This window comes from Salmo salar, chromosome ssa02 (genome assembly GCF_905237065.1).
Source record: "Salmo salar chromosome ssa02, Ssal_v3.1, whole genome shotgun sequence".
In the NCBI taxonomy this organism is placed as follows: Eukaryota; Metazoa; Chordata; class Actinopteri; order Salmoniformes; family Salmonidae; genus Salmo; species Salmo salar.
In genome coordinates, this window is record NC_059443.1 from 68559284 (window position 1) to 68576437 (window position 17154).

The 17154-nt window shown below is 39.1% G+C and overlaps 1 protein-coding gene and 1 long non-coding RNA gene across 2 annotated transcripts in view; both read left to right on the top strand.

The window, feature by feature from the left end:
- The first annotated feature begins 764 nt into the window (after window positions 1-764).
- LOC106591322 (zinc finger protein 271) overlaps window positions 765-17154 on the top strand; it is a 518091-nt gene continuing 501701 nt past the window's right edge. Inside the window, exons 1-2 of the mRNA XM_045708627.1 lie at window positions 765-1348; window positions 2178-2335. Of these exons, the coding sequence (XP_045564583.1) occupies window positions 2323-2335 (13 nt within the window). The 5' untranslated portion in view covers window positions 765-1348; window positions 2178-2322. The remainder of the gene's footprint in view (window positions 1349-2177; window positions 2336-17154) is intronic.
- LOC123730808 (uncharacterized) lies at window positions 7584-8475 on the top strand. Its single transcript, XR_006762243.1, has 2 exons — window positions 7584-7702; window positions 7866-8475. It is a non-coding gene; the product is annotated as an uncharacterized lncRNA (long non-coding RNA).

Here is a 17154-nt window from a genome sequence, read left to right on the forward strand (position 1 = left end):
TTCTGAGTTTAGTGTGCCCCGAAGTTGGCGGGTGTCAAATAGCTAGCCGTGATGGCTAAGCTATGTACTCAGAATATTGCAAAATGTGCATTGGCCGAAAAGCTATTTCAAAATCTGACATAGCGATTGCATAAAGGAGTTCTGTATCTATAATTCTTAAAATAATTGTTATGTATTTTGTCAACATTTATGATGAGTAATTTAGTAAATTCACTGGAAGTTTTGGGTGGGAATGCATGTTCTGAACATCACATGCCAATGTAAAAAGCTGTTTTTGGATATAAATATGAACTTGATTGAACAAAACATGCATGTATTGTATAACATAATGTCCTAGGAGTGTCATCTGATGAAGATCATCAAAGGTTAGTGCTTCATTTAGCTGTGTTTTGGGTTTATGTGACATATGCTTGCTTGGAAAATGGCTGTGTGATTGTTTTTGGCTCTGTACTCTCCTAACATAATCTAATGTTTTGCTTTCGCTGTAAAGCCTTTTTAAACTCAGACATTGTGGTTAGATTAATGAGAGTCTTGTCTTTAAAATGGTGTAAAACAGTCATATGTTTAAAAAATTGAAATTATTGCATTTTTTAGGATTTTGTATTTCGCGCCACGTTCTTCCATTGGATATTGATGCAAGAGGTTTTAAAACCAAATACTTTTAAGACTTTTACTCTAGTAGAATTGTGCTGGGTGACTTTTACCTGAGTAATTTTCTATTATGGTATCTTTACTTTAACTCAAGTATGACAAATTGAGTACTTTTTCCACCACTGGATTTTTGTCTATTTTTTACTAGAGAATTACTTGTGAATTAGGTTTGATGCACCCATTGCAAAGACTTGCATAAACAGCTCTTTGTCCAATCTGTGCTGGTAGTGAACAGCAGCTGCCATTATATCAGCAGCGAAAGACCGGAACATTTAATTCCCAGACACTCCCTCAATAGAGATCGGCCTGTTGAGATACTCCCTCTTTGCGCATGTGTTCCAAGTGGCTGCCAGGTAAAAGTAGACGATAGCAGACAACAGGATTCTTAGTGAAAGGGGGTGTTGTTGAACGTTTTCTTGACTTTTATAGATCACGTAAAATGTTATCCAGGAACTTTCTGAAGTAATATTAGGCTACATGAGACGTTTATTTGTTCTAACTTATTTACATTTGGATATTTAAGTAGATGTTTGATTTCTCTGGTCTAGGGGCGCATCATTTGCAGCCTTGAGAATCGAATTTTCTCTCCGCATCTCCCTAGTCATTATCTCTACACTACAACAAAGTAGTCTGACTGTACTGTAACCTACAACATTTCATTCCATACAAAGAAACAACAGCTTCCACAATGGATCGGGTAAGTCTGGCCTTAACAGTATAGGCCTGTGTTTAGTTTATACACGCTGGACAAAAAAAACATGATGGAAAAACTTGTTGGGATTTTTTTTCTTCTTCAACAAAGTACCCTATCATGTTTAGGACTCTAAGACCTAATTATCTCTCCTTCCTCACAAAGTGTTCACATAACTTCACTGATTTCGAACACATTATCCATTATTTGACCAGATACTCAAGTGGCCGCTCAAAGAAAGAAAAGAAATGTCTTCAAAAATGGAAGGCAATCGGAAAAGGCAAGGTCAGGTGGGGCCATTATAGCTAACGAGAGGGCAGATATGCGTTTTTCCACAGAGTCAAACTTCTATTTAGCATTTGAATTTATTTAGGATTAGGCATGACGTTAGATGTGTTGTTAAGGTTAAAATCACATGTTAATAACAATTGTAGAAATGGGCGTGGTTTATGGCTTTGTTTGCGGTAACTAGTGACGACCAGGCACTACTCCCATAGAAAGTGTCCTACTTTTACCAATACACTCCTAACAACCTAATCGTTACGAATGTTATATTCGATCAAATAAAACAGAAGAATCTTGGGCCCAGTTATCCCTCTCGCTTCGCCTCTTCCTCGCTGTTTGAAAGGAAATGACTGGTATAAGAAATATGGTGGAAGCTAGCTCATGCCTCCACCAGCCAATGCTCTTAGATTTGTGGGAAGTAATGAACGATTCAACATTTGAGGGAAAATGAGATATCCTAGGGATGCACCCAAAATCAGAGGTTTAGACTAAATTAATAAAATATTTGGTTTAATGTTAATCAATGTAGAATACTTCTTGCGGCCAACAGGACAAATCTAGCACGTCCCTCCACCCTCCTGGATTCCCCAGGTCAATCGCCTCCCTGTAGTTTACTGCTGGTTCTGGTCGACTGCACGAAAACACCGGGGCAGAGTGGAACTGAGAGACGAGAAGGAGAAGAGGAACATGGAGATATGATTTCATTAAGTAAGATCCATGTGGATTAGATTACAGTCTGCTTCTGTAACAATTAATTGATTTAAGTATATATTGATTAAAATATCTGGTCGATTTTAAGAAGTGTAACTTGGTTTAAAAAAACGTTTGATTTCACAATTTTAACATTCTGTCATAAAGAGCAAGTGCTCAACTAAATAAAAAACAAGTTTCCCATCTCAAGAGGTTACATGGAAATAAATACTATAGTAAGTACCAATGTGCCAAATAAAGTAACAGGGTTGACCTAACAGGGGACTACTGAAAACAACAAAACCGCTGGATTACATCAAATCAAATGTATTTGTCACATACACATGGTTAGCAGGTGTTAATGCAAGTATAGCGAAATGCTTCTGCTTCTAGTTCCGACCATGCAGTAATATCTAACAAGTAATTTAACCTAACAATATCACAACAACTACCTTATACACACAAGTGTAAAGGAATGAATACGAATATGTACATACAAATATATAAATGAGTGATGGCCGAACGGCATAGGCAAGATGCCGTAGATGGTATAGAGTACAGTATATACATATGAGATGAGTAATGTAGGGTATGAAAATAAAGCAGCATTGTTTAAAGTGGCTAGTGATACATTTAATTGCATCAAGATGGCAAGATGCAGTAGATGGTATAGCGTACAGTATATACATATGAGATGAGTAATGTAGGGTAAGTAAACATTATATAACATGGGTAAAATAGTCCTTTAAATCGGCCATGAATCTGCTTGTGACATGAGGAATGGACCTAGTATAGTGCAACAGGGAGTAGCAATTGAATGCAATCTTTAGAAATAAAGTTATTGTTAAAACATTTCTAGCATGTCTATGTCTGGGTAAAAGGGTTGACTTGCTCAGTTTTGCACCATAAGTAAATTGATAAAAAGAGTAGAACCAGCTCACCTGATTTTACTCTGATTTGACTATTAGACGTTCAATGTTTCTTATGCAAAAAAAATGTTTTCAATTTTTTTTTTTAAAGAATAGTTTCACCATATTAAAACAAGATTTCAGTTCATGTAACAGGGTTGACCTTAAATTGAGGGACAAATTTAAATGAATCGCTAATCACATGAAATAAATCATGTTCAGAAATAACTGTCAATGTAACCAAATATCTAGGGCTTTACATGCACGCAAATCATTTCCTATTAAACTGATTATGGCAGTATGCTGTCAAAATGATGAATTGTGTCACTTTAGCAAGTCTTTATTCATCTAAAAAATCGAATTAATCAAATACTCCATGTGTTCTGTATTAAATGATACTTTATTTAATATAACAGAGATTTAAAATGGAATATTGGTGCACAATTATTACCGGAAAAATATCAAAAGGACGCAAAAGGCATTCATTTAATGGAAATACTGATCTGTTTATGTACCCAGATTTGCAAAACTTAATGATTAAATGTCTTTGTTTCACAGGGGACAGCCCTAATCGTTGCTCTCTCAGTGGGAGGGGCTTATCATCTGTGGAGCCTCAACAAAATCATGATGCTATCAAGAAAGAACAGAGTCTCTCCATATCAGAACACCTCAAGAAACACCAGCAGAGACGTATAGGGAAGACATCTCACCACTGCTGCTTTGACTGTGGGAAGAGTTTCGCTAAACAGAAGGAATTGATCATTCATGAGCGGATTCACACCGGTGAGAAACTGTACCACTGCTCTCAGTGTGGGAAGAATTTAGCTGCATCTAAAACCTTAAATTCTCATCAGAAAATTCATACAGGGGAGATACCTTACCCCTGCTTTGATTGTGGGAAATACCTCAATCAATCAGGAGAGAAACCTTATAGCTGTGATCAGTGTGGGAAGGGCTTCAGTCGATCAGGAGACATGACTAGACACCAACGCATACACACAGGAGAGAAGCCTTATAGCTGTGATCAGTGTGGGAAGGGCTTCAGTCGATCAGGAGACATGACTAGACACCAACCCATACACACAGGAGAGAAGCCTTATACCTGTGATCAGTGTGGGAAGAGCTTTAATAAATCAGGACATCTGACTACACACGAACGCATACACACAGGAGAGAAGCCTTATTTATCGCTGTGATCAGTGTGGGAAGAGCTTCAATAATTCAGGACAACTGACTGCACACCAATGCATACACACAGGAGAGAAGCCTTATTTATCGCTGTGATCAGTGTGGGAAGAGCTTCAATAATTCAGGACAACTGACTGCACACCAATGCATACACACAGGAGAGAAGCCTTATAGCTGTGATCAGTGTGGGAAGAGCTTCATTCAATCAGTAGAGCATACTAGACACCAGCGAATACATACTGGAGAGAAATCTTACCCCCGTCTATGTGGAAAGTGCTTTGCTCATTCAGGGTCACTGATAAAACACCAGGAAGCACAAATGTGTTGTTTTGTATCTCCCTCTCCTGCACCGGTTCCAGATCCCTAAATAAAGTTTCAATATAAAACATATTGTAAAGAGTCATCCATCTCCCATTCTGTAACAGTTTACTAAGTCTGATTACCATGGTAACCCGTGTAGGATAATATGCAGCTCTGGATCCATATGTATCAAGCATCTTGGAGTAGGAGTGCTGTGTGTGTGGTGGGGGTGTTCAGAGCTGTATCTTATTTCATTAACTCCTATTATCCATTAAATAATGTTGAATCATGTTTCTCCAGTAGTAGGTGTATATTCATGTGTGAGGGAAATGTTGTCTGAAGAGGGAGCCTAGAATTGTACATCTTCCTTCATACAGTCATTGGTTCCTGTAGGTGCTGGGTAGAGATGTGAGGGGGAGACGGTCATGACCCCCTCAGACATTTTGACAGAACGTCCAGAATATGTTCTATAAGTTACATGCAGGAACCAAACATTAATGATTAAAAATGTATATCATGCAAGTATAACTTGTCTGTGTAAGCAGTATATAAGAGAACTAACGGGACTTCCCCGAAAGAGCTCCCGACCGAAGTGTACTATGGTGCATTAAGTTTGTTGCAACCTCTCCAGCTACCTGATAATAAATAATGATTCATTTAAGTTTGACTTTGGTGGTGGGAATTTCCATGACACGTATTCAATACAAAAACTAATTATGTGAAGGAGATGTGTCGCACTGCATGAGGCAAATGGTGGTCACACCAGATACTGACTACCTTTTTTAAAGGTATCAGTGACCAACAGATGCATATCTGTATTCCCAGTCATGTGAAATCCATAGATTATGGCCTAATTCATTTGAACAGTTTACTGATTTGTTTATATGAACTGTAACTCAGTAAAATCATATAAATTGTTGCATGTTGTGTTTCTATTGTTGTTCAGTGTAGTAATAATAGAAGAAACTAATTGAATAAATGAATGGGGCTACTACTGTTTTAGGTGTTCTGGGTCAGAACTGTTTCAACATGACTTACACCCATCAGAGTATCTGTGCCCCGGAACAACTCTGACTGTCACAGGTAATATCTAATATCTACTGGTAATATATACAGGTAATATACAATATCTACTGGTAATATATACAGGTAATATACAATATCTACAGGGAATATATAATATATACAGGTAATATATAATATCTACAGGTAATATATCATATCTACAGGGAATATATAATATATACAGGTTATATAATATCTACAGGTAATATATAATATCTACAGGGAATATATATCAAATTATAATAATTCACTGGAATCATTCAGAGCTGCAGGTGAATGTGTCTTCCTCCACAGAGGAAAAGAAGAGAACACTGACCTGTAGCACCACCTGTCTTCTGACTGACAACCCCAACCCCACCTACATCTGGTACAAGAACAGACAACATCTCCATGACCCTACTTCCCAACAATACTCTTGTAATACTCTAGTGGTCTGGCGTTACTCTGCAGACAGTTACTCCTGTGCTGTAAAAGACCATGAGGATTTTCTCACTCCTACATTGTGTGAGTCTGGACTCACCTATAATAATCATCTTAAGTATCAATCATTAAGAGCTGTGGACCAATAGTAGAACATGTGGATAATAACACTAGTAAAAAGTATATGGTATAATATACAAGGTAGAAAATGGCTGATGGTACGTTAACTTGTTATACTGTTTTAGAATTATTATTTTTTTTAATCCATTTTAGAATAGGGCTGTAACGTAACAAAATGTGGAAAAGGTCAAGGGGTCTGAATACTTTCCAAATGCACTGTATGTGTCTATATTTTTTATTCATTTTAAATGAACCAGTTCAATACATCTAAAACACTTGAAAATCATCTCATTATCGTCTGAGGAATACATTCAGATACATTTTGTTTCAGGTGTTTATGGTCAGAGCTGTTTGAATGTGACTTACACCAAGAGGAGTATATGTGCCTTGAAGGGGTCAACAGTGGACATTACCTGCACGTATAGACATCCCAGCTGGAATAACGTCACAGAAGTATCCTGGTTCAACAAATGGGAGTCTGGAGTTACTACAGATCTAAGCCAGGACACAGAGTATGCAGGTCATGTGAAGTACCATCAGTGTTATAGTCATGAGAATAAAACAGAGGGATTTAAAAAAAAAAATGTAACCTTTATTTAACTAGGCAAGTCAATAACGGCCTACCAAAAGGCCTCCTGCGGGGACGGGGGCTGGGATTTTTATATATATATATATATATATATAAATAAATATACAACAAAGCACACTTCACGACAAGAGAGACCTAAGACAACAACATAGCAAGGCAGCAACACACGACAACACAGCATGGTAGCAACACAACATGACAACAACATGGTAGCAACACAACATGGTAGCAGCACAAAAGACGGTACAAACATTATTGGGCACAGACAAAAGCACAAAGGGCAAGAAAGTAGAGACAACAATACACCTCGTGATGCTTCTCCATGGTTGTTATTCACACTGAACTCAGAAACTACGACAACAAAGTGTTGACAAACTGTCTGTGTGAGCTAATAGGTTTGTGCCTAATTTAATAATATTCTTTTGATGTGTGATTGTGTTGCAGTGATACTGGGGCAGGATGGCTGGAGTGTGACTTACACCCCTCAGAGTATCTGTACCGTGAAGGGGTCAACAGTGGATATGTCCTGCTCTTACACATATCCCAGAGGTCATACAGTCACAGAGACATCATGATTCTATAGATGGTATGGTGTGAAACCTCAGAATGATGATCGTGTGGAGTACTATGGGGACAGAGTGAATAACTGCACCCTGAGAATCACAGACCTGAGAAAGAGAGACTCAGCTGAGCACTGGTTCACATTCAAGACTCAGATCATACAAGGTCATGTCTTTCAAAGTGTGACAAGTGAGAGATATTCTGGAAGTCCTGGAGTCAGGCTGTCTGTCACAGGTACACTATTTTGTAATGCTTCATCAGTTACATTAAAGCCTTTGGAAATCTGTTTTAATTTGACATTATACAGTACATTAGGAATGACAGTATGTATGTAATATGAATGTCTTGTGTCATTTCATTACAATTGTTGTCGTTTGTTGTTTGTTTTTAATCACAGGCCCGAAGGCAAATGTTCCAACAACAGTGACAGAGGGACAGAGAATGGCATTGACCTGAAGCACCACCAGTACTCTGACTGACAACCCCAACCCCACCTACATCTGGTACAAGAACGGACAATGTCTCACCAACCCAAATACCAAAATAACTACCTGTACCTAGACCCCGTCAGCAGTGAGGATACAGACAGATACTCCTGTGCTGTAAACGGCCATGAGGATCTCCTCTCTCCTGTAGAGACTCTCACTATGTGGCCTTTTGGGTGTATATTGTGGCTCCCCCTTCTCTCTCTCTCTCTCTCTCTCTCCCACGTCAGGTTTTACAACTGTCATAAATACCTGGGAGAAACTGCCATGCAGTATTGAGGGAGAGAGTCTACCAGAGCAAAGAGCTTCTCTTTGTTCAAAACTCCTAATCCCCAAAATGGGAGAACTAAACAATTTCTATTTTTGAGAATGTGGGAATGGTCCGTGGACATTTAAAGAACAATCCTGTCAAAGTTGTTTGACACACAACTATATCTCTTAATGTGTACATTTCCCAGCTGTCAGGCTTACATATAAATATTGTGAAACGTATGTGATTAAACATGAAACTATTTGTGAAAAGATGTAATGTGATGTTAACCTTCTAAATGAGAGTGGTTTTCATATAAAGATTACAGTTGAAGTCGGAAGTTTACATACACCTTAGCCAAATACATTTAAACTCAGTTTTTCACAATTCATGACATTTAATCTTAGTAAGAATTCCCTGTCTTAGGTCAGTTAGGATCACCACGTTTCTTTTAAGAATGTGAAATGTCAGAATAATAGTAGAGAGAATGATTTATTTCAGCTTTTATTTATTTCATCACATTCCCAGTGGGACAGAAGTTTACATACACTCAATTAGTATTTGGTAGCATTGCCTTTAAATTGTTTAACTTGGGTCAAACTCATTGGGTAGCCTTCCACTAGCTTCCCACAATAAGTTGGGTGAATTTTGGCCCATTCCTGCTGACAGAGCTGGTGTAACTGAGTCAGGTTTGTAGGCCTCCTTGCTCGCACACGCTTTTTCTTTTCTGCCTACAAATTTTCTATCTGATTGAGGTCAGGGCTTTCTGATGGCCACTCCAAAACTGGCATAAAAAAGCCACACTACGGTTTGCAACTGCACATGGGGACAAAGATCGTACTTTTTGTTGTCCTTAACCTGTTGGGGGTAGGGGGCAGTATTGACACGGCCAGATAAAAAACGTACCGATTTAATCTGGTTACTACTCCTGCCCAGTAACTAGAATATGCATATAATTATTGGCTTTGGATAGAAAACACCCTAAAGTTTCTAAAACTGTTTGAATGGTGTCTGTGAGTATAACAGAACTTATATGGCAGGCAAAAACCTGAGAAGATTCCTTACAGGAAGTGGCCTGTCTGACAAGTTGTTGTTCATCTTGGCTCTTTTTATTGAAGACTGAGGATCTTTGCTGTAACGTGACACTTCCTACGGCTCCCATAGGCTCTCAGAGCCCGGGAAAAAGCTGAATGATATCGAGGCAGCCCCAGGCTGAAACACATTTACGCTTTTGGCAAGTGGCCGATCAGAGGACAATGGGCTTAGGCGCGTGCCCGAGTCGACCCCATGCTTTATTTTCTTTCGTCTGTTTACCTAAATGCAGATTCCCGGTCGGAATATTATAGCTTTTTTACGAGAAAAATGGCATAAAAATGGATTTTAAACAGCGGTTGACATGCTTCGAGGTACGGTAATGGAATATTTAGAATTTTTTTGTCACGAAATGCGCCATGCTCGTCACCCTTCTTTACCCTTTCGGATAGTGTCTTGAACGCACAAACAAAACGCCGCTATTTGGATATAACAATGGATTATTTGGGACCAAACCAACATTTGTTATTGAAGTAGAAGTCCTGGGAGTGCATTAAGAACACCAAAGGTAATAACATTTTTCTTATAGTAAATCTGACTTTGGTGAGTGCTAAACTTGCTGGGTGTCTAAATAGCTAGCCCTGTGATGCCGGGCTATCTACTTAGAATATTACAAAATGTGCTTTCACCGAAAAGCTATTTTAAAATCGGACATATCGAGTGCATAGAGGAGTTCTGTATCTATAATTCTTAAAATAATTGTTATGCTTTTTGTGAACGTTTATCGTGAGTAATTTAGTAAATTCACCGGAATTTTGCGGGGGGTATGCTAGTTCTGACCGTCACATGCTAATGTAAAAAGCTGTTTTTTGATATAAATATGAACTTGATTGAACAAAACATGCATGTATTGTATAACATAATGTCCTAGGTCTGTCATCTGATGAAGATCATCAAAGGTTAGTGCTGCATTTAGCTGTCTTCTGGGTTTATGTGACATTATATGCTAGCTTGAAAAATGGGTGTCTGATTATTTCTGGCTGGGTACTCTGCTGACATAATCTAATGTTTTGCTTTCGTTGTAAAGCCTTTTTGAAATGGGACATTGTGGTTAGATTAACGAGAGTCTTGTCTTTAAAATGGTGTAAAATAGTCATATGTTTGAGAAATTGAAGTAATAGCATTTCTAAGGTATTTGAATAACGCGCCACAGGATTCCACTGGCTGTTACGTAGGTGGGACGATTTCGTCCCGCCGGCCCTAGAGAAGGTAAGCCATTTTGCCACAACTTTGGAAGTATGCTTGGTGTCATTGTCATTTTAGAAGACCCATTTGCGACCAAGCTTTAACTTCCTGACTGATGTCTTGAGATGTTGCTTCAATATATCCACATAATTTTCTTTCCTCATGATGCCATCCATTTTGTGAAGTGCACCAGTCCCTCCTGCAGCAAAGCACCCCCACCAAATGATGCTGCCACCCCCGTGCTTCACGGTTGGGATGGTGTTCTTCGGCTTGCAAGCCTCCCCCTTTTTCCTCCAAACATAACGATGGTCATTATGGGCAAACAGTTCTATTTTTGTTTCATCAGACCAGAGGACATTTCTCCAAAAAGTACGATCTTTGTCCCCATGTGCAGTTGCAAACCGTAGTCTGGCTTTTTTATGCCAGTTTTGGAGCAGTGGCTTCTTCCTTGCTGAGCAGCCTTTCAGGTTATGTCGATATAGGACACGTTTTACTGTGGATATAGATACATTTGTACCTGTTTCCTCCAGCATCTTCACAAGGTCCTTTGCTGTTGTTCTGGGATTGATTTGCACTTTTCGCACCAAAGTACGTTCATCTCTAGGAGACAGAACGCGTCTCCTTCCTGAGCGGTATGATGGCTGCGTGGTCCCATGGTGTTTATACTTGTGTACTATTGTTTGTACAAATGAACGTGGTACCTTCAGGCGTTTGGAAATTGCTCCCAAGGATGAACCAGACTTGTGGAGGTCTACAATTGTTTTTCTGAGGTCTTGGCTGATTTCATCTGATTTTCCCATGATGTTAAGCAAAGAGGCACTGAGTTTGAAGGTAGGCCTTGAAATACATCCACAGGTACACCTCCAATTGACTCAAATTATGTCAGTTAGCCTATCAGAAGCTTCTAAAGCCATGACCTCATTTTCTGGAATTTTCCAAGCTGTTAAAGGCACAGTTGTCTTAGTGTATCTAAACTTCTGACCCACTGGAATTGTAATACAGTGAAGTATAAGTGAAATAATAAAGTGAAACAATTTTTGGAAAAATTACTTGTGTCATGCACAAAGTAGATGTCCTAACCCACTTGCAAAACTATAGTTTGTTAACATGAAATTTGTGGAGTGGTTAAAAACGAGTTTTAATGACTCCAACCTAAGTGTATGTAAACTTCCAACTTAAACTGTAACTAGTCAGTGGCCACACCCCCGTGAGCCTAGACATCACATTAGGCGTCATAAAACCGCCCCTTCTTCCACAGACTATAAAACCCACTTCCTACAAAATATACATTAAGTCAGAGAACGCCAGGACGTCGTCCACACGTTGAAATGGCTACGACTCTATAGGCCAAGGTAACCAGAAAAGCATGGAACGGTGGCTACATTGCTAGAAATTGTTAAACTCTGAGACTATCGATTCACTACAGAAGGAGCAATTTCTAGATGACACGAATTACTAGTCTGCAGCTAGTAATTACATAAACCTAGAACGAAGAATACCGACAACCGCCAAAGCATCTATCTATGAGAACATTTCCGAATGGTACTATGAAGTATCCATTGTAACCACCAACAACCAAGAAAGACATCGTGACTTCTGGGTAAGTTAACCTGTTGGGGATAGGGGGCAGTATTTGCACGGCCGGATAAAAAACGTACCCAATTTAATCTGGTTACTACTCCTGCCCAGTAACTAGAATATGCATATAATTGTTTGATTTGGATAGAAAACACGCTAACGTTTCTAAATCTGTTTGAATGGTGTCTGTGAGTATAACAGAACTCATTTGGCAGGCCAAAACCTGAGAAGATTCCAAACAGTAAGCGCTCTCTCTGACTATTTCTTGGCCTTCTTGATCATCTCTAACCAAAACAGGGGATCTCTGGCATAACGTGACATTTTCTAACGCTCCAATAGGCTCTCAGAAGGCGCCAGAACGATGAATGGTGACTTTGCAGGCCATGGCTGAAAAACAGTAGCGCATTTGGATAGTGGTCGATCTGAGGACAATGAGACTAGAGGCGCGTGCATGAGCCGACACCATGTTTACTTTCTCTCTCTTTGAACGAAAACAACGACTCCCGGTCGGAATATTATCGCTTTTTTACGAGAAAAATCGCATAAAAATTGATTTTAAACAGCGTTTGACATGCTTCGAAGTACGGTAATGGAATATTTTGAAATTTTTTGTCACGAAACGCGTCGGGCGCGTCACCCTTCTTTACCCTTCGGATAGTGTCTTGAACGCACGAACAAAACGCCGCTATTTGGATATAACTATGGATTATTTGGAACCAAACCAACATTTGTTATTAAAGTAGAAGTCCTGGGAGTGCATTCTGACGAAGAACAGCAAAGGTAATCAAACTTTTCTAATAGTAAATCGGAGTTTGGTGAGTACCACACTTGGTGGGTGTCAAAATAGCTAGCCTGTGATGGCCGGGCTATGTACTCAGAATATTGCAAAATGTGCTTTCACCGAAAAGCTATTTTAAAATCGGACATAGCGAGTGCATAAAGGAGTTCTGTATCTATAAATCTTAAAATAATTGTTATGTTTTTTGTGAACGTTTATCGTGAGTAATTTAGTAAATTCACCGGAAGTGTTCGGTGGGAATGCTAGTCACATGCTAGTCATATGCTAATGTAAAAAGCTGTTTTTTTATATAAATATGAACTTGATTTAACTAAACATGCATGTATTGTATAACATAATGTCCTAGGATTGTCATCTGATGAAGATCATCAAAGGTTAGTGCTGCATTTAGCTGTGGTTTGGGTTTATGTGACATTATATGCTAGCTTGAAAAATGGATGTCTGATTATTTCTGGCTGGGTACTCTGCTGACATAATCTAATGTTTTGCTTTCGTTGTAAAGCCTTTTTGAAATCGGACAGTGTGGTTAGATTAACGAGAGTCTTGTCTTTAAAATGGTGTAAAATAGTCATATGTTTGAGAAATTGAAGTAATAGCATTTCTAAGGTATTTGAATATCGCGCCACGGGATTACACTGGCTGTTGAGTAGGTGGGACGCCCATAGAGGTTAACCAGAGACTCTGATGAACTCTTCAGGACGATCTAGTGTTTTGAACGGAGAGACAACAACAACAGCGTAAATATGTACATTGAAATTTCTTTCAGAATGACGTGACATTCATGTGCAAAGTATTAGCATGTCCATAAGCACAATTATCAACTAACTGTGTGTGTAATCCATTTTGTCTTTCCCGCTCTTTCTCAGTCCCCACCCCTTTCCTTTGTTACCAAGCCATCGTAGCGGCTTCGTCTGCTAAGGACTTTTTCTTTGTATCACGTAGTAACCAAAATACCTACTGTTTGTGTGTTATGTAATTCTGTGTCATTATTTAGTTAGTTAGTAAATAAATAATTAAGCCAATTTGTATATCGCTGATTCATGATATAGGCTAGGGTTTGTGCAGATATTCAAGTGTTTGCGACGTTCAGTAATGAGAACTGATGAGGTAATAATAATACATTCATGAGAATGACTAATCGATAAGACATGAAAATATCTAAAGAGTTATATTCGGGAAATTGACACTCCATAAACAAAAATTTTCCATGGTGCTCCGACTTCCTAGTTAATTAAAATGTACATGATTAGTTTAATCATGTAATAATAATTACACATAGAGAATTGATTTGATAAAATAACAGTCTTCACATTTAATGATAGTCCAGAAACGACACCACTCTCCTAAAGAGACTCTCACTGTCAGATGTAAGTACAATACATATATATAATCTCACTGTAATTTAATTCTAGTATTATACTTTGGTTACACTGTGTGTTTATTTGTATGTCATTCCCAACACTAGATGGCTCAAAGAGAGTGTCAGTATCAGTCAGTCCTTCTGGTAAAATAGTGGAGGGCAGTTCAGTGTCTCTGACCTGCAGCAGTGATGCCAAGCCACCTGTAGACAAATACACCTGGTCGAAGAGGAACATAACCTCACCAAAAGCATCAGGATAGAGTTACAGCATCACTAACATCAGCTCTGAGGACAGTGGAGAATACTACTGTGAGGCTGAGAATACAATTGGAACCCAGAAATCTAGACCTCAATTGATCATTGTAGCCGGTAAGATTATTTTTTATTTAAATCTATATGATAACATTCAAATCATTCTTTATACTTTAGGGGAACAAGCTTCTGTTAGAATGCATCTGTAGGAATCATAGTGGTGCTTCTGGTTCTCATCCTCTGTCTCTCTGGCTTCATGTGGTTCAGGTGAGCATCTTTCTAAGACTTATCTTCCACTTTATTATTTTCATTTGATATTAACTTGATTGCTATTCAATGATTTATTGATTGATTTGTTCAATCATTTCATTATTTAAAACAGAAAGAAGGCCTCCACATCCACCTATGTCACAAGGGACACAGCAGACGATGGACAGGTGAGTTAAGATCACATAGTATTTTATTAATTAAAGCTCCAGCAGCACTACACCCTGGTTACACCTCCACACCTGGTGACATTAATTTACTACATCACTTCACCCTGGTTACACCTCCCCACCTGGTGACATTAATTTACTACATCAGTACACCCTGGTTACACCTCCACACCTGGTGACATTAATTTACTACATCACTACACCCTGGTTACACCACCACACCTGGTGACATTAATTTACTACATCACTACACCCTGGTTACACCACCACACCTGGTGACATTAATTTACTACATCAGTACACCCTGGTTACACCACCACACCTGGTGACATTCATTTACTACATCACTACACCCTGGTTACACCACCACACCTGGTGACATTAATTTACTACATCACTACACCCTGGTTACACCACCACACCTGGTGACATTAATTTACTACATCACTACACCCTGCTTACACCTCCCCACCTGGTGGCATTAATTTACTACATCACTACACCCTGGTTACACCTCCACACCTGGTGACATTAATTTACTACATCACTACACCCTGGTTACACCTCTACACCTGGTGACATTAATTTACTACATCACTACACCCTGGTTACACCACCACACCTGGTGACATTAATTTACTACATCACTACACCCTGGTTACACCACCACACCTGGTGACATTAATTTACTACATCACTACACCCTGGTTACACCACCACACCTGGTGACATTAATTTACTACATCACTACACCCTGGTTACACCTCCCCACCTGGTGGCATTAATTTACTACATCACTACACCCTGGTTACACCTCCACACCTGGTGACATTAATTTACTACATCACTACACCCTGGTTACACCTCTACACCTGGTGACATTAATTTACTACATCACTACACCCTGGTTACACCACCACACCTGGTGACATTAATTTATTACATCACTACACCCTGGTTACACCTCCACACCTTGTGACATTAATTTACTACATCACTACACCCTGGTTACACCTCCACACCTGGTGACATTAATTTACTACATCACTACACCCTGGTTACACCTCCACACCTGGTGACATTAATTTACTACATCACTACACCCTGGTTACACCTCCACACCTGGTGACATTAATTTACTACATCACTACACCCTGGTTACACCTCTACACCTGGTGACATTATTTACTACATCACTACACCCTGGTTACACCTCCACACCTGGTGACATTAATTTACTACATCACTACACCCTGCTTACACCTCTACACCTGGTGACATTAATTTACTACATCACTACACCCTGGTTACACCTCCCCACCTGGTGGCATTAATTTACTACATCACTACACCCTGCTTACACCTCTACACCTGGTGACATTAATTTACTACATCACTACACCCTGGTTACACCTCCACACCTGGTGACATTAATTTACTACATCACTACACCCTGGTTACACCTCCACACCTGGTGACATTAATTTATTACATCACTACACCCTGGTTACACCTCCACACCTGGTGACATTAATTTACTACATCACTACACCCTGGTTACACCTCCACACCTGGTGACAATAATTTACTACATCACTACACCCTGGTTACACCTCCACACCTGGTGACGTTAATTTACTACATGGATATCGTGAAGCAGTTCTCCAAAATCTCAGGTTTGGCATTAAATCTTTCCAAATGTGAGATGTTTGTTTTGAAAGGAGCTGTCAATCCAGCAGATTGCAACATCTCTGAAAAAGATACTGTAACCTACCTCGGTGTTAAGATCACCAAAAATCTTAAGGCTGTGAATGATCTTAATTTGAACCCTGTGACTGAATCTGTCAACAAAAAAATTATCCTTATGGTTAGGGAGGGATTTAAGTCTTCAAGGAAGGGTGCTTTTATCCAAAGCTGAGGGGCTATCTCGTGCATCCTATCTTTTCTCATCTATTGACATTCCCAAATCCACTTGCTGTACCTTAGATAGACTTTAGTACAACTTCATATGGAAAAACAAGCCACATAAGATAAAAAGAGATGTTACCACCAACAGGGCTTGTGATGGCGGTCTAAATGTCTTAGATTTCACTCTCTTCAATCAGATATCAAAGGTCAACTGGATTAAAAGGTACATAAAAAATCCTCATAGTTTCTGGAATATTATACCTCATTTTGTTTTTCAGAAGTTCGGAGGGCTTAATTTTTTACTACAATGTCCATATATTGTGGGTAAACTTCCTGTGAA